This window comes from Onychomys torridus, chromosome 22 (assembly GCF_903995425.1).
Source record: "Onychomys torridus chromosome 22, mOncTor1.1, whole genome shotgun sequence".
Taxonomy (NCBI): domain Eukaryota; kingdom Metazoa; phylum Chordata; class Mammalia; order Rodentia; family Cricetidae; genus Onychomys; species Onychomys torridus.
The window spans coordinates 35,083,295-35,106,688 of NC_050464.1; the positions used below are offsets into that span (position 1 = coordinate 35,083,295).

The 23,394-nt window shown below is 48.4% G+C and overlaps 1 protein-coding gene across 1 annotated transcript in view; it reads right to left on the reverse strand.

Moving 5' to 3' along the window:
- Positions 1–23,394, reverse strand: part of Ksr2 (kinase suppressor of ras 2) — a 248,108-nt gene that overhangs the window by 58,721 nt on the left and 165,993 nt on the right. The window contains exons 7-9 of the mRNA XM_036171660.1: positions 22,866–22,949; positions 2,001–2,068; positions 568–637 (exon numbers count right to left, since the gene is read on the reverse strand). Coding sequence (XP_036027553.1) covers positions 568–637; positions 2,001–2,068; positions 22,866–22,949 — 222 coding nt within the window. The remainder of the gene's footprint in view (positions 1–567; positions 638–2,000; positions 2,069–22,865; positions 22,950–23,394) is intronic.

Genomic DNA, 23,394 nt, shown 5'->3' on the forward strand with positions numbered 1-23,394 from the left:
GAGAAGCTTCATGTCTTTAATGACGTGACCCCTGGTGGACTGACCTCACATCAGGGCATCACTGCCAAGACTAACTGGGTAACACAAACTATACTCAATGGGGAAGGGAGAAAAAAATCTCAAAGTTGCGTGGGGAGGGATGGGAGGGTGGAGAGGGTGGTAAAGGAAGAAGTTGATGGAGATGAATATATTCAAAGTTCATTGCATGAGATTCACAAAGAATTGATAGAAAATATTGAAGGGGGGGGACAAGAAACTGAGCATGCTTGAGGGAAAAGAGACATAGATGGCCACCACAGACATGATGACAGGGGTGGAGGAACAGAGATAGAGCCTTTGGAGAAATTCCCAAAGAAAAATGTCTGACTTTTATTGGGGGGAGGGGTTGACAAGAAAGTCCATATCATTTAGTCTGGGATAGCCTACATGACAAGGAGAATGGGGGGAGTCAGGTACAGCCTAGGGCCATAAATTAGAGGTTGTAAAAAAAAAAAAAAAAACCACAGCATGGATGCTTATTAATTATCTGTCCTCAGAGAACGAGGGAAAGGCAGCTGGAAAGCTCACGGCCTGAGCTCTTCAGACTGTAACATCTGGCCGATTACACGAGCCAGTGTCTTAGGAAGAGGCTTTTGATCTGACAAGATGGAATGGCATCATCAGGAGAGGTCCCTGCCGTGATGAAATTGCCGTATCTCTGCATCACCATCCAGTGCAGCAGCCACAGGGGGCTCCTGAGTCCCGAGATACGGCTGGTGGAAACTGAGTAATAAAACTTGTGTTCTTAGTTTATCTCATCCATCTCAAGTTAAATAGTCAGATGTGGCTCACAGCTACTTTATCCGACAGCACAGACTTAAGAGATTGCCCTGGGGATGGATCATGGGGGGCTGGCAGTAATGAATCACAGGACAGGAAATTAGGGAATTATTTGGCAAGCTGGGCTATAAGACTTTATGAAGAGTTTGTCGTCTCCTACCAAGTCCGTGGCAGACAGTACAACACTTTTCCTTCCAGCTGAATGGGCCTGGCTGTGCACTGTGAAAGGCTGCCAGCTTGGTTAAGTTGGCCCAGGCACTTCCAGAACCCCAAAGAAATGGAAACACAGATGGCCTAAACAACTCTGCTCTGAGCCAGACAGTTGTGGAATGTTACTTTAACTATGTAAAGATGTGTTGCATTTGTTTATGTTGTGGATTATTACTTCAACAATGTAAAGATGTGTTGCTTTGCCTGCCTAAAGTACCTGATTGGTAATAAAAAGCTAAACAGCCAATAGGTAGGCAGTAGAGGGGACAGGTGGGGCTGGCAGGCAGAGAGAATAGTAAGAGGAGAAATCTAAGTGAAAAAGGGGAGAAGGGAAGAGAAAGAGGGAGACGCCCAGGGCTATCCAGGCATCCACCAGACAGACAGACATAGAGTAGGACATACATAATAAAAGAAAAGTAAAAAGCCCTGAGGCAAAACATAGATGAAGAGAAACAGGTTAAATTAAGTTATAAGTGTGAGCGAGAAAACGAGCCTAAGCTAAGGCCGAGCATTCATAACTAGTAATAAGTCTCTATGCCATGATTTGGGCACTGGTTGGTGGCCCAAAAGACAGCCTGCTTGCACCAGACTCCTCCCCAAGGCCACTTTTGCAAGACCCACTGTGTGAGCCTGGATCACACAACGGAAAAAACCCGAGCCAGCACTTTTTTGTTTTTTTTTTTTTTGAGTGTGAAGGAAAAGCAACAGAGTGGAGAGAAGGGAGGACAAAGAGACGAAGAGGGGGTTGGGAGGCAGCGGGCACTAAAATAACCAGAAGGACCCGAGGAGTGACAGGAGCACAGAATGGGGAAGGAGCACAGCAGGAAGGAAGGGAAGTATTAGGAGGAAAGAAAGTAGGTGGGCAAGGACATGGGGACTGGGAGATATCTGGGATCATTCTGGGTGGGAGAGCTGCTTTGGATGCAAGAGTTCTCCAGCCCGTTACAGGGTGACAAGTGTTAAATAGTTACCTCCTCGATGGATGATCAGGAGATGACAGGGTGGGGCTTCTTTGGTGCATTTGTTATGGCACTTTAACCTGAAAGACAGAGACAAAGAAAGTTGGATGGGTTAACTGAATGGCTGGCTGGCTTGGTGGATGGATAGATGATGGATGGATGGATGGATGGATGGATGGATGGATGGATGGAATGGGTGGGTGGGTGGAAGGAGTGGATGAAAGAACTGAATGGATGAGTGGATAGATATAAATATGGATGGGCAGACATGAAGGGATGAACTGGTGGATGGAAGAACTGATGCATGGACTGATGACTAGACAGACAGGATGGATATAAATATGGATAAGTAGATGATAGAAGGACAGATGGGTGGATGAGCTGGTAAATGGATGGAAGGATGATGAACTAATAGATGGAGGAGATGAATATGCATATAGAGAGAGATGGTTGGACCAATGGATGTATAAAATGGTAGATGGACAGAAGAATGGAGAGAGGGATTGAGGGGAGATGATGGATGGATGGAAGGATGGATGGATGGATGGATGGATAGATGGATGGATGGATAGATGGATGGATGGATAGATGGATAGATGGATGGGTGAAAGATGCCCCAGTGGTCCGGACAACTCCAGGCACTGAGGGCAGTAATGTATGAAATGATTGGAGGCAGTGAATGAAAAAGCTGATCCTTAACAACTCAGAGGATTAACTCTGGAGACAGGCTTCCAATATGACTGTTCCAGTTCTACCCTGGGTGGTCCAAGAGTAAGTAGTAATTGTTTTTAACAACATCCATGTTAACTTCATGCACTGAAATGTGCTTAGGATAATGGTCTATCATCATCATCATCATCATCATCATCATCATCATCAAAACAACACTCCAATCTCAATCATCATTACCAAGTACTCAAAGATTCACTCACCCCCCACTATAGTAAACATTTTCCATACACTATTTCATTTGAGTCTTAAAACTGCAAGAAATAGCTATTATTGTTATTCCCACTTTCTCAGTGGAGAAATTGAGATGAACTAGCATGCCCTGGACAAACCCCTAAGCCACTGTCCCCTAGGTAGTCTCTTATCTATCCTAAAGCCTAAAAGCTCTCAGGAGACATACACCAAAGCTTACCTTGAGGATGCGATCATTAGCAGACATTCAAGAGTAGACTACAAGTGAATTGCCCTCAGACAAATCTAACAAGGCAGGCTTGCTTTCCCACTACATCACCTGATGGCCCAAGGATAACACTGCCCTTCCCCCAGGTTACTGCAGTGACCACACTTAATGTAGAAGGATGGACACCCCACAAACAAGATGCAGTATAAGCTCCATACAGATCCTCTCTGGATTCCCCTGACATTTTGTGCACCTCACCAAGCTTCCAACAGTTAATGACTTTGCCACACAACCACTCTCTGGCTCCCAGCATCTTAGGACTGAGTAGAACATCCTACCCACCACCCAGAGGTTAGAGTATATGTTTCTTCACTCTAAAGCTCCGACTGGCCTCTCCAGAGAATGTTAGAACACCTAAGCACAAGTCAGAACATGAGTCTAGTTCAATGGTTCTCAACAGGGGTTCCCCACATCAGTGCTTTCTGGAAACTTCTCTGGGATTCTCTGCAGCATTGGCGTCCATCTGAGGCTAGACTAGAAAAGGCCCTGAAGTGACACAGATGTATATGATGAGAGGAACTGTGGATCCACTTTGTGGTACAAGTCTACGCTTGTTTTCCCGTTTTTTTTTCCCACCGTCTTTCCTGGCTCTGAGAGAAGCTCTACGTTCATCTCTGATATGGAGACTTTAGACCTGGGGCTCTCAAGCACACAGAGGAGGAACCTGGGTAGCTCCAAACAATTGAGAAACTGAGCTCTCCTTTTTCAGCTGACCATACCAGGTAGTAGGGGTGGAGGAAGGTCCTCAAATGCTCACCCAGTCTCAGATGCAGACAGACAACAGACATAAGGACAGAGCTGTCATCACTGTCTTCTCCCTTCTGAATATATGTTTTTGGGTTACCTTATGTGAATGGCAAAGGGTGCTGTTTTTCCATTCACAGTAAAGAGGTGTTCTCATCTTTAAGTCAATTTGCCGCTATGGCTTGAGACTGGAGTGTCCCTCAGAGGCTCACGTTTTGAACATTTGGTCCCCATCTGGGGATGCTAGTTTGAAGGCTGTAGTGCCTTTAAGGGTGGGGGCTTGCTTTTTAGAGTAGATCACTAAGGGGTGGGCTTGGAAGGTCATGCCCACCCTGGGTCCAGACTGTTTTTCTACTTCCTGCTTCTCGTCACATGAACACACCATTCTGCATGCTGACACTGACATGTGTGTCCTCCTTGCCATGATGAATGAAACCCAGAAACTGGGAGTCCAAATAAATATTTCCTCCATGAGTTGCCCCTTCTCTGACAAAAGAACACAATATACTTTAGCCAAAATGACAGTAATAAGGTCAGGCATGTGGCATACACTGGTAAACCCAGCACTCAGAAGGCTGGGAATCTTTGTAAATTTGAGGTCAGCCTGGGATACATCTGAATTCCACTACTTTGTAAGGATTAATGATATGGTGCTTGTAAAGGGTTACACAAAATACCTGCCATGTGGTGACTTTCAGTATGTGATACTACAGGAACATCACTATCATCACCACTATCACCGTTACCACATCACCATCATCATCCATCATCACCAATATCACCACTATCACCTCCATCACCACCATCACCATCACCAACATCATCATCAACATCATCATCCATCACCAACACTATTATTGTCATCATTACCACCACCACCTTTATCACCATTGCCATCAGCTCCATCATTATCATCACTATTACCATTATCATTACCATCATAGTAGCATCACCATGCCTGCCAACATCCATCATCCCTCACCACCCCTCCCATCATATCACCACTTCAGCCTCTAGGATAATTATGACCACCCCTCACATATCGGTATAATCAGACCCAACAATTGACTTGTAATAGTGAAAAGAAGCCCATGAGGGACCATTAATTCCCAGGATGGTGTTTTGCAAGAAAGGAAGTGATTCTATTCGTGGAAAAGTGAGTTTGGGCTTCAAGAGGGTGATCTCCAAAATGCATGCTCATAATTATATCCTGCCAACATCCTGCCTGCTGGGAGCCTGCTGGGAGTCTGCCGGGCCTCCAGGAACTCCACAGCAGCTGCAGAAGCTGCACCCATCCTCTCTCTAGTTTGGCTCAACTGGAGTTCACAGAGCTCAGCTCTGGTGTTACTCCTGTGGCACCTCCATGAGTGGGGAGTTCCTGTTGCTCTGCATTCTGTCTTATTTTATGGATGCTGTACCATGCCTGCATCATTTATTTCTTCCCATGTGAGTTCTCTCCCCCCTCAAACACAGGATTTCTTCTGTTTGTTTGCTGTATATCCCTGGTACCCGGTGCACACCATTTCCAGCTGAGCTTGTTAAAACCCGTGGAGTCGTCCAGGTTTGGTCCAACCCTAGAACACAGACCCTCCACCAAGGTTGGAGAGTCTGAGGGTCTCAGCAGAGAAAGGGCCAAGTCAGAATGGTAGAAATTATATTAGCTCAAGAAGACCAATGGGAGCCCAATGGCATCCTAGGCACATCTCAAAGAAGAGCATTTTGACCCACATTCCTGTCTCCCAGGATGGGAAGTCTGGAGAGACACAGCACATAAGAGCTAAGCTCAGGCCTTTGCTGCTCCCTGGTTCTGTGATCCTGGCTGAGCCTCAGTTTCTCATTCTGTAAAATGGGGGCACCCATCACTGCTTCCACTCAGGGCCATTAATGAAACTGGAGTGACCAAGTAAAGGATGCAGACCATCACCTCATGCACTGGGATCTGTCCCTGCATCCGTCATCCTCCTCCTTGGGGGACAAAATACCTGACACAGGCCACTTGAGAAGAGGGAGTTTATGTTGGCTCAGTTCTGAGGGCACACTCCATCACTGTGGGGAAGAACGGAGCTAGGAGACTGAGAGGGCCATCACATGGCACCCACGGTCAGAAAGAAGAGAGATGGATGCTGGGACGCAGCTCGCTTTGCCCTTTGTCTTCAGTCAGGAACCCCCAGCCCTTGGGATGGCACCATCTATGTTCAGAGTGGGTCTTCCCACCACAGCTAAACCTGGAAACATCCACAGAGAACACATCCAGAGGTGTTTCCAGACTGATTCTGAATCCAGTCGGAGCAGACAACTAAATTAAGCCATCACATCCCCAGAGTGTCAGCGCTTGGTGCTTTGAGGGTACTGTTTGTGAATCTGCCAGTCATCCATACCTTTTAATGCCTTTCAACTACTCTATTCTTCCTGATTCCAACCCTGTCTGTTCTTTATGAAGATTCCTGATTATCAAAGTCAGTTGTCCTAACCCACACAATGATTATTTAAACACGTCTATTTTCATGCATGCTAATCATGTACATCAATGACTTGTTCTGTGACATTCTGATACATGTATCAAATAAGTAATGATCACATCAGGGTTTCTGACTCACCCTATATTTTATGTATTATTTTTAAAGGGTCCTCTATCACTGTCCCCATGGTACAGACAAGGAAATCAAGGTCTCAGGAATAAACACCAGGCACAGAATCAGTTGTTAAAAACACAGGTCTTCCTGATTCTAGACCAGATACTTAATTGCCTAGTTTGTGAGGCTGGCCGCGTTGCAGACCACAGTCACCCTGCCTGACTCTCTGCTTCCCCTTGAACTTCCCACATGGGCAGAGTATGAGAACCTGGGTTCAGCACTGACCCCAGACCAGACTCCTTCTCCCTGCCTCTGTGATCCAGCTGCCACTCTGGCCTCATGCATCCTTTCTGGAAGTGGACGATGCCAGTGGGCCTTTCTTTGGGTTGTGGGAGTCTCTTCTTTCTGGGGTGGGGGAGGGGGAGAGAATGCACACCTCTAAAGGTTCCAAAGTCTACCCACCCTCCTCCCTCATTCTCTCATGGACAGAAGAGCCCTAAGGTGTCATTATGCTGTCTCTGGATCCACAGATCTGAGTCACGGACCAATGTCCCTCCCCCATCGTTTATGTGGAGTCTTTCTTTCGGGCCATCTCAGGTTGTTGGGTAGTCGGGGAGAGAATGGTCAGTCTCCTGTGTCAAGAGCCTACCAAGGCCTTTCTAAAATCACTGGCTCAAATGAAAGGTTCGAGAGAACCAAAATGAGACTGAGAGGCTCAGGGGCTAGGGAGGGCGGGTGTGTGTGTGTGTGTGTGTGTGTGTGTGTGTGTGTGTGTGTGTGTGTATGTGTGTGTGTGTGTGATATTCAGGGCCCTTAGATCATTGGGAAATGGCTAGTGATTTGGTTTGGTGACTTTTCAAGGAGCCCTGGAACACTTAAAGCAGCAACCTGGGCTGCGGGAAATAGGCACAAGGTAGGAAGGTAATGAGAGACAGCAAGGGACCGAGGCTCCTTCCACTGAAGGTACCTGCAGCTTTCCCAGCATTCCCTCCATGTCTACAAGCCCTGCCCTGTATCGTCCTTGCCCTCAGGATAAAAGCCAGTCTCATATTGAGACCTGGCAAACCTCGGGGAATTTGCTTACCTCTGTTCCGGGCATCCCTCTCTTGCTTGAGACCAGAGCTGGTTACCCAAAGCTCCAGCTTCACCAAGCGTCCGTTCCTCGGGTGCAGCTCATTATCTCTCTCAGCTCTCTGAACATCCCTGTTGCTCCTGCCTAGAACTTTCTGACACCATGCTGTTCCCTTTTTATCTTCCCAGATCAGCTCAACCATCGCTTCCTCCAGGGAGTCCTCCCTGACTCCCTTCCAACTGGAAAGCTACACCCTGCCCTCCCCAGTCATATCTGATTACAGGATATGACTACTACTAACCTGGCTGTCTCTCCACCTGTCCATCTTCCTGCCTGGCTCTTCTTAGTGGTCTGAGCAGAGAGCTATTTCTAGGTTATCCCATGTTCAGGGATGTGACTAGCACACAAGCATGGTACACAGTAGGTGCTCAGGACATGTGTGAATTGGTCACATCACATCAACAGGAGCCTCTGGGAGGAATGAGGCCCTTTCTACTTCAGGGCCCATAGAACAAGCTTGATTTTTAGTGGCTTCACTTATCAGAGTCAATTTTCAAACAAGTGGTAAGTGGCAAGGTGTTCATACTGAAGTCATGTGGTGGGGTTTGCATGCCCTGACGTATATCCCTCCTCATACAATAAAGCCTTTAAGGGAGGGATTTTTCTTTCTTCTTCTTCTGATCCCCAACCTTGACTGCCACCCCATGACCCAGCACAGCTGCCGGTTCATGGTAGGAACCTGGTAATATATTTTCTGCATGTATGTAAGGTCTCCAGTCTTCTGCCTGGGAGCCGCTCTCTTCTTGGGCCTCAGTCTTCCTGGCTTTGAAATAGTTGTATCTATATCTGTTTGTTTGTTTGTTTGTTTGTTTGTTTGTTTGTTTTTTGAGACAGGGTTTCCCTGTGTAGTTTTGCGCCTTTTCCTGGAACTCACTTGGTAGCCTAGGCTGGCCTCGAACTCACAGAGATCCGCCTGGCTCTGCCTCCCGAGTGCTGGGATTAAAGGCGTGCGCCACCATCACTACCCGGCTGTATCTGTATCTGTATACTGCAGCACTCCTGTTCAGGGTAAACAGATTGCATACAAACACAGGCTAAATGTTGGTGCTTGCTTAATCTGTCCTCAGATTAAGGCTGGACATGGTGGCGTTCACCTGCACTCTCAGTGTTTGGGAGGATGGCATAGGGGGAAGGGTGTGACTCGGAGGCCAACTCAGATTATACAGCCAGACTCTCTAAAAAAAATTATAACCCCAGCCTCCCCACCCAACCCAAGTATCTTTATTGGGTCCTAGGCCCAGCTTTTTTAAATGCCCCTGCTCTCTGTAGGAGACAGGCAGATTCTTAAACACTAACTCAGAACCAACAGACCAGGAGAAATGGGGGACTTGGCTGGTCCCAAATGACTTTTCCAGAAATTGGCAAGACTGACCTACTGAACTGTTTGAACTTGGGGCGTTCTTCCTTCTGCCGGCCCCCACTCTGGGTGCCTGCTTCTCAGTCAGCCCTGTGCTGGCCTGTAGGCTCCCATCAGCGTCACTGGTCTGCTGTGGGCCATGGTCAGACCAGAGAGAGAAGACCAGATATGCTCACAAAGGGACAAGGTCCCTGGAGGCCACATCTGTCCCAGGCCTTGGGATAGGAGCAAGGGAAGTTATCGTGAGGGAAAGCAAATAAGACCCTGTGCATAAGAGGGATGCAATTTATCAGAAATAGGAACCAAGAATTTCTTTTTCTTTAAAACTTTCGTAGAGACTATAACTCTCCTAAGCTAACAGTATTCCATGCATGGTCGCCTCTATCAACTCATCCCCCATCCCTTCCTGTCTTTCTTGTCTTCCACCTCTCTGAAATGTTTTTCTAGCAATTCATGGCACCAGAGGAGGAAAGGGGTCACACAGTGAAGACGACACTGGGGATAAACCCGTGTCATCTATTTTTGCGGGGAATGAACCTAGGACCTTGCACACGCTAGGCACACACTGTATCACTGAGCTGTGCTCCCAGCCCTCTTTCTACATCTATTTATTTTTTAACACAAGGTCTCACTGAGTCGTCAGGGCTGTCTTGAAACACACCATGGAGCCAGACAGGCGTAGAAATAGTCATTTGCCTCCCTCGGCTGCCCAGGTAGTGAGGGTCCCATGATCAGGCTGACTCCGATTTGGTCTTCTGACATGAGATAATGTCTCAGTTAGCCAGCAGCTCCTTTGGGGGAGTGAAATGTTCTACATAAGTAACTTTTCCTCATACCTGAAGTCTATCCTATTAAGGCTTGGAATTACAAAAAAAAGCTAGCCGTCTTCCAAGGAAGTTTTCCATACTTACTCTTCAGAATGCCAAGCTCTCAGAGAGCAGAGCGGCCCTCTGTGCAGACCCAGAGGATGTTTGAGCAGATGCAATGTCTTCCTGGAACCTGTGCGACCCTGCTTAAGCATTGTGTCATTTCATGTTCCTTGGTCACATAGTCAAGAAAGGCAGAGAACAGATGCCTGCTCAGGTCAGACTGACTATGAAGCCCAAATCTGTCTGTGTCTGTCTGTCTGTCTGTCTGTCTGTCTGTCTGTCTCTCTCTCTCTCTCTCTGTCTCTCTCTCTGTCTCTCTGTCTCTGTCTCTGTCTCTCTCCCCCCTCTGTGTGTGTATGTGTTCACATATGTGAGTATGTGGGTGTATATGTCTGCTCACATGTGTATGTGAATGCATATGTGTGTATATTCACATGTATGTATAGATGGGTGTTCACATTCACAGATGTAAACTTGGAGATCAGGGTCAGCCTTAGGTACCATTCCTTAGGAGTCATCCAACTTGTTCTGCGAAACAGAATGTCTTACTGCAATCTGGGGCTTGCTGAGTTATCTAGGCTAATGGACAGCAAGCCCTAAGTGTCCTCCTGTCTCCACCTCCCCAGTACTGGGACCACAAGAGAGGATCACCACACCTGGACTACCACAGCTAGACCACCACACCTGGACCACCATACCTGGACCACCACACCTGGACCACCACACCTAGACCACCACACCTTGACCACCACACCTGGACCACCATACCTGAACCACCACACCAAGACCACCACACCTGAACCACCACAACTGGACCACCACAAATGAACTACCACACCTAGACCACCACACCTGGACTACCACAGCTAGACCACCACACCTGGACCACCACACCTGGACCACCACACCTGGACCACCACAGCTGAACCACCACACCTGGACCACCACACCTGGACCACCACAGCTGAACCACCACACCTGGACCACCACACCTGGACCACCACACCTGGACCACCACACCTGGACCACCACAGCTGAACCACCACACCTGGACCACCACACCTGGACCACCACACCTGGACCACCATACCTGAACACCACCCACCTGGACCACCACACCTTGACCACCACACCTGAACCACCACACCTGAACCACCACACCTGGACCACCACAGCTGAACCACCACAGCTGGACCACCACACCTGAACCACCATACCTGAACCACCACACCTGGACCACCACACCTGGACCACCACACCTGGACCACCACAGCTGAACCACCACACCTGGACCACCACACCTGGACCACCACAGCTGAACCACCACACCTGGACCACCACACCTGGACCACCACACCTGAACCACCACACCTGGACCACCACACCTGGACCACCACACCTGAACCACCACACCTGGACCACCACACCTGGACCACCACACCTGGACCACCACACCTGAACCACCACACCTGGACCACCACACCTTGACCACCACACCTGAACCACCACACCTGAACCACCACACCTGGACCACCACAGCTGAACCACCACAGCTGGACCACCACACCTGAACCACCCATACCTGAACCACCACACCTAGACCACCACTGCTAGACCACCACAGCTGGACTACCACACCTGGACCACCACACCTGAACCACCACACCTAGACCACCACACCTGGACCACCACACCTGGACCACCACACCTAGACCACCACACCTGAACCACCACACCTGGACCACCACACCTGAACCACCACAGCTGAACCACCACACCTGGACCACCACTGCTAGACCATCACAGCTGGACTACCACACCTGGACCACCACACCTAGACACCACACCTGAACCACCACACCTGGACCACCACACCTGGACCACCACAGCTGAACCACCACAGCTGAACCACCACAGCTGGACCACCACACCTGAACCACCATACCTGGACCACCACACCTAGACCACCACACCTAGACCACCACACCTGAACCACCACACCTGGACTACCACACCTGGACCACCACCCTGGACACACACCTAGACACCACACCTGAAACCACATACCTGAACCACCACACCTGGACCACCACACCTGGACCACCACACCTGGACCACGACAGCTGAACCACCACAACTGAACCACCACACCTGGACCACCACTGCTAGACCACCACAGCTGGACCACCACAGCTGAACCACCACAGCTGGACCACCACACCTGGCTTTTTTGCGTGTGTTTTGTGAATTGATCCAAGTCCTCCTGTTTTGCAGGGAGCATTTTACTGCCTGAGCCATCTTCTCTACCTAGGGCCTTTCTCTGGTGTATAGGGATTTCTCTGACTTGTCACACCAAAACACAAGGCACCTTCTGCCCTGCACCCAGGTCTGAGGCCCACCCCTTTCTCAGCCTCTGAGGAGCCATCTGGGTCCTCCCACCCTCCCCTTCCTCCTTGTAAAGGTCCCCCCCACCCCCGCCAAGACAAAATTCATTTAGTGCTGAAGGCTGGAGAGACACAAGGCGAAGTCACTATTTAGAACCTCATTAAGTATCCTGTTGTCTTCTTTGGGATCCCACTTCTACAGCCTGGGACAAACCCAGATATCAGGGGAAGGAGATCCTTTAAGAGGCAAGCTTGGTCATGCCAGTAAGGTGAGCTGGTGAGTTAGGCATGAAGGGAACACTGCCATTGCCAGCTGCTTTGGACAAGTGGGGCTTTGGATGACTGGGGTCCATTGCCAGTATGCAGAGTGAGAGCCCTGGATCAACCCCCGGCCAAGGAGAACCCATCTCCCCTGACTCCTATGTTCATGTAAGGACTCTTGGTAGTCTGGCCAGCCCATCTTTCCAGCCAAGAAAAGTCTCCCAGCAAAATAGCAATAATTATTGTTGCTCCCACAGCAAACAGGAGAGTGGCTGCCCCTTCTTGAAGACCTACCCTGTGTCGAGTATCTGTCCTTGGCACCTTTACTTCTAGCCTTAGTTTGGAGACCTGCAAGGCAGAAGACATAACTCTCCTCGCCTTACATAGAGTCAGCACCTCGACCGAGTTAGGACAATTAGGAAGTGATGGGGTCATGATTTGAACCCAGGTTTGTTCTGACCCTATTTTCTGTTAGAAAGGAGCACGATAAAGAATTAGAGGCACCACACTCCACCTGGGAATTCTCCCAGGTAATGATCCTCTAATTATCATGGGTGCTGAGATAAGTCCCGGATTTTCAGACACTCCTGTGGGGCTCAGAAACCCACTTTGCAGCGACAGATCAGCACACTAGCTGCTCTTCCGCAGACAGTGATAGGGTGATCTGATTGTGGAATGATGTCCACTTCCAGCTGCAGACAATGCTCTGTAAATGGGGCACAGTGGGCACGTGGGGCAGAGCTCAGCTGGGGCCCCATTGCCCTCCTTTCTTGGGGCTGCCATCTCAGTGTCTGGCCAAGGCTGTTGTGGAGTCATCAGCCACTCCTCTGTGTGCTAATCCTGGTTCTTCATGTCTGAGCCTTCGGGCAAGGTGCGAGAGCTCAGAAATGGGAACTATTTCTCCCATGTTTTCTGCTTGAGCAAGGTTGTGTTCCCACCCAAAAGAAGTTAAATTCAATTGTTTATCTTTCCCTATTTTGCATATTCAATCACCTTTCCAAGTGGGTTTCTTGAAAAAGATGCCAACATGGGGGGGGGGGGGTGATGGTAGAAAGGAAACATTTCATTTTAGGGGCTTCTAGGGTTGCATTCACCTATTCTGAGTATAGACACTTCTTGGATCAACTCCCACTTGACATCAGCAGGTTCCCCGACTTGAGGCTTCCCAGACATCTGTCTAAATGTGTCACAGTCCTCTGAGCCCTATACCTGCTGACTCCAATTTAGGCTCCCTGTGTGGCTGTAGGGGACCCGCCTAACTCCCTTTCCTTCTTCCCTTGTATGTTGTGGAATATTATTTTAAAGTGTGTTTCATTTTTTTCCTACTGCTTTTGTTAACAATGCAAAGATGTGTTTGATTAAATAAAATTAACCTGTGAGCAGGAGACTGAGTCAGCAAGTAGCTGACAGGAAGTGGTAGGGAGGAACCACGTGTAGCAAGTTTTTTTTAAGTGGGGACTGAGAGAAGGACGCTGGGCTTTTTAGAGGGCTCCAGCAAAGGGAGAATGTTAGCCACTTGCTATTCAGCCTCTCTGAGTGAGCAGAATTCCACCTCAACCTTTGAATCTTGAGTTCTTTAGAGGGATAGAAATTTAGATAAGTTCCCTTAGTAGCTTTGGAAGAGCTGATGCCTGAGGGAACAGAATCCCCTCAGGCTGCGGCCCTTGCGGCCAAACCACTGCTGGTAGCAGCTGAGCCGCAATCTCTGATTAAGACAGTCGTTGCTTAAAAGCAGCCACAGTAATGAAGAAAAACAACACCTATATTCTCAGAACTTCGACACCTTGGCCTAATCTGAGCTAACTTTTGACCCTGAAACTGTCAAGCCTGTTCCCAGAGAGACAAAAAAAAGCAACCCCGGACACACTCTGGCTCCCTAGCACTGGTGGTACCCATCACAACCCAAAGGCCCATCGGGCATCTTCTGCTTCGAGGAAAGAAAAATGGCTCAATGGGAGAGTGTGGCAGGCCAGAGAGGCAGAGGGAAAAGCATGGGGCCAGGGTTAGGGCTGAGTCCAGCTTCTCACACTCTGCTTTGCATAGTTCAAAGGGAAGGAGAGCAGGAAGCAGCAGCTGCTGCCATCTTGCTGTGTGGCCAGCCCTTGGCCCCACAAAATGATTAAGCTGAATTAAGGGGATCTGTGTTTGAGTGACAGATATGGCCACCATGAGAGACTTCTGAGGCCTCAGTTTCTTCATCTGTAACATGGGGGTGATAGAAGTCCCCATCTTCCTCCCAAGTTTGTTACATGGATGAAATGGAACCATGCTTCTAAAGTGTTTAGCAAAATGTCTACGATGTGGTGATATCATCCTCACCACCATCATCATCTTCACCATCATCTGTAGCCAGAAGTTTTCCTGTGTCCCGCACGGCCTGCAGCAACTTATAACCTATAATCATTCAGAGACTTAATATTAATTATAAACTGTTTGTCTACGGCTCAGGATCTTGCTAGCTAGCTCTTTCATCTTAAATTAACCCATTCCTATTGATCTCTATTTTTACCACGTGGTGGTATTACCACCCTGCTGGCATCTTGTTCCTCCTTAGGCAGCTGGATCATGTCTTTCTGACTCCACTCTCTTCTCCCTGTATCTCTGTTGGATTTCCTGCCTGGCTCTCATCCTGCCTTACCATAGGCCAAAACAATTTCTTTGTTAACCAATAGTAGCAACACATATTCACGGCATACAGAAAGACCATTCATCCCACAGCAAGCATCATTATCAGCGCCATAAGCATCATCCTCACCATAACCATCATCCTCACCATAACCATCATCCTCACCATAACCATCATCCTCACCATAACCATCATCCTCACCATAACCATCATCACCATCATCCTCACCATCATAACCATCTCACCATTGACAATATTATCATCACAATTGTTACTACTACCATGACCTTACCGAGTTCCCACCTCAGTTTCTAGAATTCTGTGAATCTCTTTCTTACAAATAGCTATAATAGAATTAAACCTTTTCCCTATAATAAATAAAAACTATTACACATAAGAGATGATTAATTCCCAGGATGTTTTTTTTTCTTTCAAGAAATGAAGTGTTTCTATTTGTGGAAAATCGAGTTCAGGCTTCAAGAGGGTGATCTCCAAAACGCATGCTCATAATTATATCCTGCCGACATCCTGCCTGCTGGGCAGCCTCCCGGGCCTCCAGGAACTCCACAGCAGCTGCAGAAGCTGCACCCATGGGTCTCCAGTTTGGTAAGGGTGGATCAATTGGCTCCTGCATCAACCTGCCTGACTTCCCTGTGCATTTTCCTGTCACCTGTGGCTACAGCCATCTTGTAAACCAAGATGCAAGAGCACAGGTACGGAGACTGCACAGGGCAAGGGGGAATTGAAAGTGCAGTGAACAGATCCTGTAATGCAGCAAAACTGGAAAAGGGCCAGGAGCCCCATCTAAGTGCAAATGAATGAGTGTGGATGTGGAAAGAATGCAGAGTCAGCATGTGCAGCCACAGGCAGGCAAGGGACTCAGAGAGAGCAGGCATTCAAAGATCCCGGGAAAGGCAGGACACTTGAGTAAGGCAAGCGCCCCATGAGACTGCTGCTTCTCTTCCTACAGAATTGATCAGGGGTTTCATGACTACAGAAGTTGGCAATGACCTCAACTGGAACACGTCAGTGCTTTGGCTAGTACCAACCTGCCTCTGTGACAAGGTGTCTTAACTTAGGGCTGACCAAAGGAGTTTGTTCCTGCATTTGGGACTTTGGCTAAAACAGGGAAAGTCCCAGGCTAAACAGGGCAATCAGAGCTATAATCACTCTGCAAATTATAGGGTTGAAAAATCCCATATATGCATCTTAAACCTTAAAGTGGGAATCTTATCACTTATTCCAGAGGGTGAAGGTTTGGTAATGGGTCCATGGTTGTGCTGGGCAAATGATTGGCAGCTGACATGCTGAAACTGGACAGAGCAGGCTGCCATCCCTTTGGTTGGGAAAGATTTATTATGCAAACCTATTTCTCTAAACCAGTGGCAATGATGTCTCCCCTACATGATAACATGTACAGACTTTTTCTGTTGTCACATCTAGGAGTGAGGGTCACACAGAATCACCACACAGTTGAGGGCTGGGTGACCTAACTCAGGTTGAAGCATGGTGTGGTAGAGAGGTTGCAGCAGTTAAAACAAGCAGGGTTTGTTTAAATGTCATGTCTCTATGGTGGCTTGGGATAATGTCTCCTTCTTTATAAAAATTACTTGTGTGTCTACATGTGCATGACTCTCTCTCTCTCTCTCTCTCTCTCTCTCTCTCTCTCTCTCTCTGTCTGTGTGTGTGTGTGTGTGTGTGTGTGTGTGTGTGTGTGTGTGTACATGAGTTCAGGTCTCTCAGAGGCTACAAGAGGGCATCAGACCTTCTGGATCTGGAGTTATAGGCAGTTGTAAGCAGCCTGACCTTTGAAAAAGCAGCAAGCACTCTTAACCACTGAGCCATCTCTCCAAACCCAGATGTTCCTATCTTTATCACACCGCAGTAGGTCAGACAGAAAGAAACATGCATCTCAGCTTCAATTCTCTTTTTCTACTGTGAAAGCCACTCCAAACACGCTTGTGTAAATTATAGTTTGCCTATGTGAAATCGGGGGGGGGGGGTGGGGGGTGGGGAGAAGCCAAGTGTGGTGGCACACATCTGCAACCCTACCACTGAGGAGCCTGAGGCAGGAGGATGATCACAAGTTTGGGGCCAGCCTGGGCTACATAGCTGAGTTCTTAGCTGGACTGAGCTACACAGTGGCTTTTTGAAAGGAGGCAGGGAAGAGCGACTAAAGCAGTTTCCAATAAATGAGACCTCAGAGCTCCAGACCCCCATGGCAGGTGAGGCGGGTGGGACACAGACGACACCGGGAAACCCATCAGCATCCCTGTGCAGGAGCAAGCCCTGGCAGCTGCATCCGCGCATGTGAAACAATTCGGGGAGAGTGCTGACATCCAACCACTCTGCACACGGCTCCCTTCCACACTCCTGAACCGATTAGATGAAAACGCCTCGATTTAGATAACTGGAAATTGCTTTCGGCGCCTTAATTTCCTATTAGCTCATTAATCTATTCAGACTCCCAACAAGACAGCTGATGATAATTCCGGAGGAAGTGGGCACTTCCGAGGAGAGCTGTGGAGGCGGGGAGAGGGGTTGGGCAGGAAGGAGACGTTTCTGGCTTCCTGGGTGGAGGGATATCCCAACAATTATTTGTCAAGCCAGTCATGGTGTTAGCTTTCATTAAGTAGCACTCATAATGGGCCAGGTAAGGTGAGAACTCCAGTGGGCAATTACCTTGTTGATCTTTTTCTTTTTTAACAGTTTTAGTAGTGACTCTCTCACAAGCAACTTCAGGAGAGAAGGGTTTGCTGCAGCTCACCTTTCGAGGTTACAGTCCGTCATGCTCGGGGAAATACGGTAGCAGGGGCATGAGTCAGCTGGTCACGTGGCCCCCACAGTCAGGAAGCAGAAAGAGGTGAATGAACGCTCATGCTCAGCTTGCTTTCTCCTTTTTATTCCATCCAGGACCCCAGTCCAGGGGATGGTGCATCCAACAGATAGGGTGGCTATTTCCACCTCAATCGATCTAACCTAGAAACTCCCTCACAGACACGCCCAGAGTGGTGTGGTTCCTAAAGATTGCTGATCCTGTCAAGTTGTCAATCAACAGTAAACCGTCTATTGAGGCAAACGTTATAAACCCATTTTAGGGAAAAAGAAATGGAAGCACAAAAGTGATCACCCGGCCAGCTTGTGGCAGCATCAGGAGTCATAGACATGTCTGCCCTGCAGCCTAGGCTTCTGATCATGTGTCCTCTCTATATGTCTTATATACACACATGCTGTATGCATTGCTGAGCAGATGATGATACACAAGATGATACCCAGGTGAGAGTAAAGCTTGAAATTCCCAGAGCCCTTAAAGGAAAACTGTAGCCTCTTACCAGGGCCCTTCCTATGTCCCTACCCACCCCCTTCCCTCCTTCTTTCCTTCCTTCCTTCCTTCCCTCCTTCCTTCCTTCCCTCCCTCCTTCCTTCCCTCCCTCCTTCCTTCCTTTCTTCTCTCTTCCCTTCCTTCCTTTCTGCCTCCTTCCTTCCTTCCCTCCCTCCTTCCTTCCCTCCCTCCTTCCTTCCTTTCTGCCTCCTTCCTTCCTTTCTTCTCTCTCTCTTCTTTTTTCTTTGTCTATTTCTTTCAATAGGGTCTCACTATGCAGCCCAGGCTGCTCCCCAACTCCAGCCTCTCCTGTCTTTGCCTCCTGAGTACTGGGATGACAAGTCTCCATGCATGCATGGTGCCATGTCTGCTCTGATCTTTACAGTGGCCAACATCATCCCATTCCACCATCTTTTTAGCCAAGTTCACTTCATTCACCATCTGCCCATTCCCCATCCACCCACAGATAAATTTCACCAGTCCAGGGACTTTGTCCATTTTAGCTTCCTATTGTTGCTTCTGGTGCCTGGAAAACCCTTCAGTACATAGTATTACTTTTTTAAAATTAAACATCCTTGGTTCAAAAATCTGAAATCCAAAATGGCCTCCAATTTGAAACTTTCTGAGTACCCACAGGGCCACAGGTGGAGCACCCACAGGAGCTCGCCTGGAGCACAGGTGAGCATGCCTAACCTCAGAGCTTAATTATGAGCTACCAAAAGGAGTGCACAAATGAAGTTTAGGTTTTGGGGGTTAAACTTGGGTCCCATCTCCAAGACACCTCATCACATATGCAAATGTTTGTATGATGCAGATATTCTAAACTCAGAATGCCTTTCAAACATAAAGACTTTTGGTCCCAAGCACCACAGATAATGGCTTCTTAGCCTGTGATATTAACTATCCAACTGGTAAATGTTAGTTGGATGACTAGTGAAATGGCCTTGCCTACTTCTTTAAGAAGTGACCTCCAGCCGGGCGGTGGCGGCACATGCCTTGAATCCCAGGACTCGGGAGGCAGAGGCAGGCAGATGTCTATGAGTTTGAGGCTAGCCTGGGCTACAGAGTGAGTTCCAGGAAGGGCGCAAAGCTACACAGAGAAGCCCTGTCTCAACCCCCACCCCCAAAGACCTCCAGCCTCCTCATTCTTAGGGTCACCTCTCTGAAAGGTCACTTACCACTGTTCTTCATACCTGTCCTTCAGTTCCACTCAGACTCCTTTCTCCACAGCGAGTCTTTCCCCTAACTCTGCGACTGTGGAGCTTGCATATCTGTTCCTACCCCTCACCAACCCTCCTAGGAGCCCATTCAATTCGTCCACATTTTTGTCAGTCCTTGAAAACACATGCAAATAAACGCCTACCCTCTCACTTTAACTGAAGCTCCCCGAGGGGTTTTATCCATGGGGTAAGTGTGGGTTTCAACTGTTAACGACAGTGTGTGTGTGTGTGTGTGTGTGTGTGTGTGTGTGTGTGTGTATACAAATATATCATGGAGCTGGCTCCTGTTCCCATCATAGCCGACAGAGGTATGTGGTTGGGACAAAAGCACACCCAGACACCGTGCCAGCTGCAGCACCAACTGCTAGAGTTGACAGGCCGAGCACATTGGTAAAGTCATGAATTCTGACCTCGCCCTTCCATGTGCCAGGAGCTACTTTGCATACAGAGGTGGTGGGAGAAATGATCCCGGTTGACAGTGTGTGGGTGTGGGGGGGGGGGGGCTGACTCCTTCCTGCAGTCCAGTGATGGGTACCAATATCATGTCTGTTCTTCAGAGGAGAAGAAGCCCAACACTGCAGGCCTCTCAAGACTTCAAGCGGAAGTGGGACCCAAACTTAGTGCTGGTGGCTTCCAGAGCCTCAGCTCCGCATGGCTGGCCTGTCCCCAGCTCACTCTCCCAACCCTTGGCAGGGTCTCAGCCTTTGCTCATTACTCCTAGAACAGAAGACAGGAAAGAAAGCCACCTCTGGGTCCCACCTCTAGTGCTGAAAATTGAAAAGGCTTGAGGAGTGTTCAGCCTTGCTGACTCCTGGCTGCGTCCCTGTCACCTAATTACTTGACTTCAAAGCCTCCACGCAGCAGGTGTGAGGATGTGAAAGCCATTTCCCCCCACAGAACACAGCATGACTTGATACAGCCAAGATGTCTCCAAGGCAGCAGCTGTACTGGGGAGATTGGGCAGCCTCTGAGCCAGACCTAAGCACCTGCCCTTGTGCATCTCAGAGTCAGAAAGCTGGGGGGAGGGGGTCACCTGAGAGCCTGGAACCACAGAGGACAGCAGTTCCAAATGCTAATATATAGCAATTGCCGGCCAATCACCCTTAGCCATGGAGCTAACGGAACCCCAGGGGCTGGAAATAATTAACTCTCCTCATAGCCCAGGCTAGCATGGAGCTCAGTGTAGCTGACTTACTCAGGTGAGGTCACCAGAAAGGCATTCTGCAAGATGCCTGAACAGGCCTGGGAAACACACACACACACACACACACACACACACACACACACACACACACACATGGGGTAGGGGGGAAAGGAGACTCTTACTGAGTGTCTCCTATCAAGCAGACACATGTCCACACCTATCTTTCCATAGTCAAATGTTTCTGTTTTGTAATTGCTGGACCTGAGTAGATAGTTAATACATGTGTGTATACATACATACATACATACATACACACACACACACACACACACACACACACACACACACAAATATGTGAGGTAATGTGCTCATGTTGTTCACACAGTTACTAAGAGGAAGGAACAGGATTTGAACCTGGTTTAATGTGTGTCCAGGGCCCATGGCTGGTGCCAATGCTTTCTCTTGCCTCCTTCCTAACCTTCCATCAGAATGACAGAGAATGTCTATAAGGAAGGGGTGAGGAGTGGAGGTCTGGGCAGTCCCACCTCTTGACCAGAATTAGCATCCAGCATGAAGCCACAGAAAGAAATGGAGCAGGTGTTAGGGGACCCGAGTTCAAATCCTCCCTCCTACTTCTTAGCTGGGACTTTTCCAAGTTGAGACACAATTTTTACAGACATAGAAGGGAAATCGTGACACCCTTTCGGAGACAGTGCCTGATGAGAAAAAAGGAAAGAAAAAGAACTTTGCAAATTACCAAAGATATCAGCAAACCACAGGCCTGGAGCCAGGCTAGTCACTGTTTTTAGAAATAAAGTTTTATTGGACCAAATCCATGGCCATAACTCTTTCTGAACTGTCTGTGACTACTTTCAAAAATACAAGAGGCCGGGCAGTGGTGGTGCACGCCTGTAATCCCAGCACTCGGGAGGCAGAGGCGGGCGGATCTCTGTGAGTTCGAGGCCAGCCTGGGCTACCAAGTGAGTTCCAGGAAAGGTGCAAAGCTACATAGAGAGACCTTGTCTTGAGAAACCAAAAAAAAAAAAAAAAAAAAAAAAAAAAAAAAAAATGAAAAAAAAAAAACAAAAAACAAAAAACCATGAATCAGTTTTGAGCAGCTGCAAGGGAAACATCAAGGCTCCCAAGGACCATGGAGCCTAAAGTATTTGTAACAGGACAACCAGAAGAAAAGTTTGCTGGCACTAACCTCTGACACTGTATTAGTTACTTTTTTTTCTGTGACAGAATACATGGAGAAACTAGAAATCCGGGGACATGGTCCACTATGGTGGGAAAGCCTGGTGGTGGGCGCATGAGACCGTGTCATAGCAGCAGTGAGGAAGCAGAGCTGGGACAGAAGGGGAGCTGGCCTAGAACAGTTAACCCCTATTCCTATAACCCAATGTCTGCCAGCCAGACCCCAACCCCATGTTCAAAAGGATCTGAAACGTTAGCTGGGGACCACGCATCCAATAACGTGAAACTGTGCGGAAACACTTCACATTCAAAACCATAGTAGAGGATCTGAGCGCGGGAGACCCCAGCGGCCCCAGCACATGGTGTTGTTAGTGGCCTGGAAGTTCTCGTTAATGGTCACGCCTACAAGGCGGGGCTGAGAGAGGACGCTGAAGACCCAGGATCAAGAGGAGAGGCTTCTCTTGGTTCCAGGACCCTGGACGCTGGAGGTAGACCGGGCAGAGTTCTCCAGAGAGCACCGCCGGACTGCGCCATACCTTTCCTAGACCCTGCAACCTATCCCTTCATTTGTAAGTCACCCCACAAAATAAACCTCCCTTTTAACTACATGGAGTGGCCTTAATAATTTCACCAATATGTTAGCCTTCCTACTGTCTCTTCTCAGCTCTGGCTTTCCTCAGAACCATTCTCTTTGATACCCTACCCAAACACACAGCTTCGCCTGGGACCCTTTCTGAAACACCAAGCCAAGGTCTCTCCTCAGAGTCAAGAACTCACAACTCCCTGGAGAGTGCCAAAGCCCATCCCCGCTGCCTGATATCTGGCATTGTAAAAAGTCCCTTAAAGGGAAATCACTCACTTGCAGTTTTTACACTTGAGGCCAAAAAGCATCCCTTTCCCGCAGACAGTGCACGTCTGAGACATCCAGTACTTGGTGGAAAACCTGTAAGAAAGAAATGGGAAATATCCAAGGTGAGGCACTGGCCATGGGCCCATTTCCAGGAAGATGTACCCCTAGATCCTGCAAGAGGGGATGACGGGAAGCCTATAAACCCTGGATTCTGGCCCTGCTTGTTCCAAAACAGGTGATAATTAAGTTCAATTAAATTTGCTTAAACCAGGAAGCCTCAGTATCCTTGCCCATAAAGTGGAAGTAATCTTGACATTGACATCAGGGGTTATATGTTGAAGGTGTCCTAACACCTGGCACATAGGTTATGCTTAATGAATTGGTCTGTGTTCATTATGGTCATTTATGCACTCAGCAAACACTGTAGGTGGTCTGTAAATTCAATTCTATAAGCGAGCAGTGGACCTCCAAATTCAGTAGCAGAGGAGAGCTCCCCCTGACAAATGAAAGCCTGCCTCTTCAGACACTGTCGGTTCAT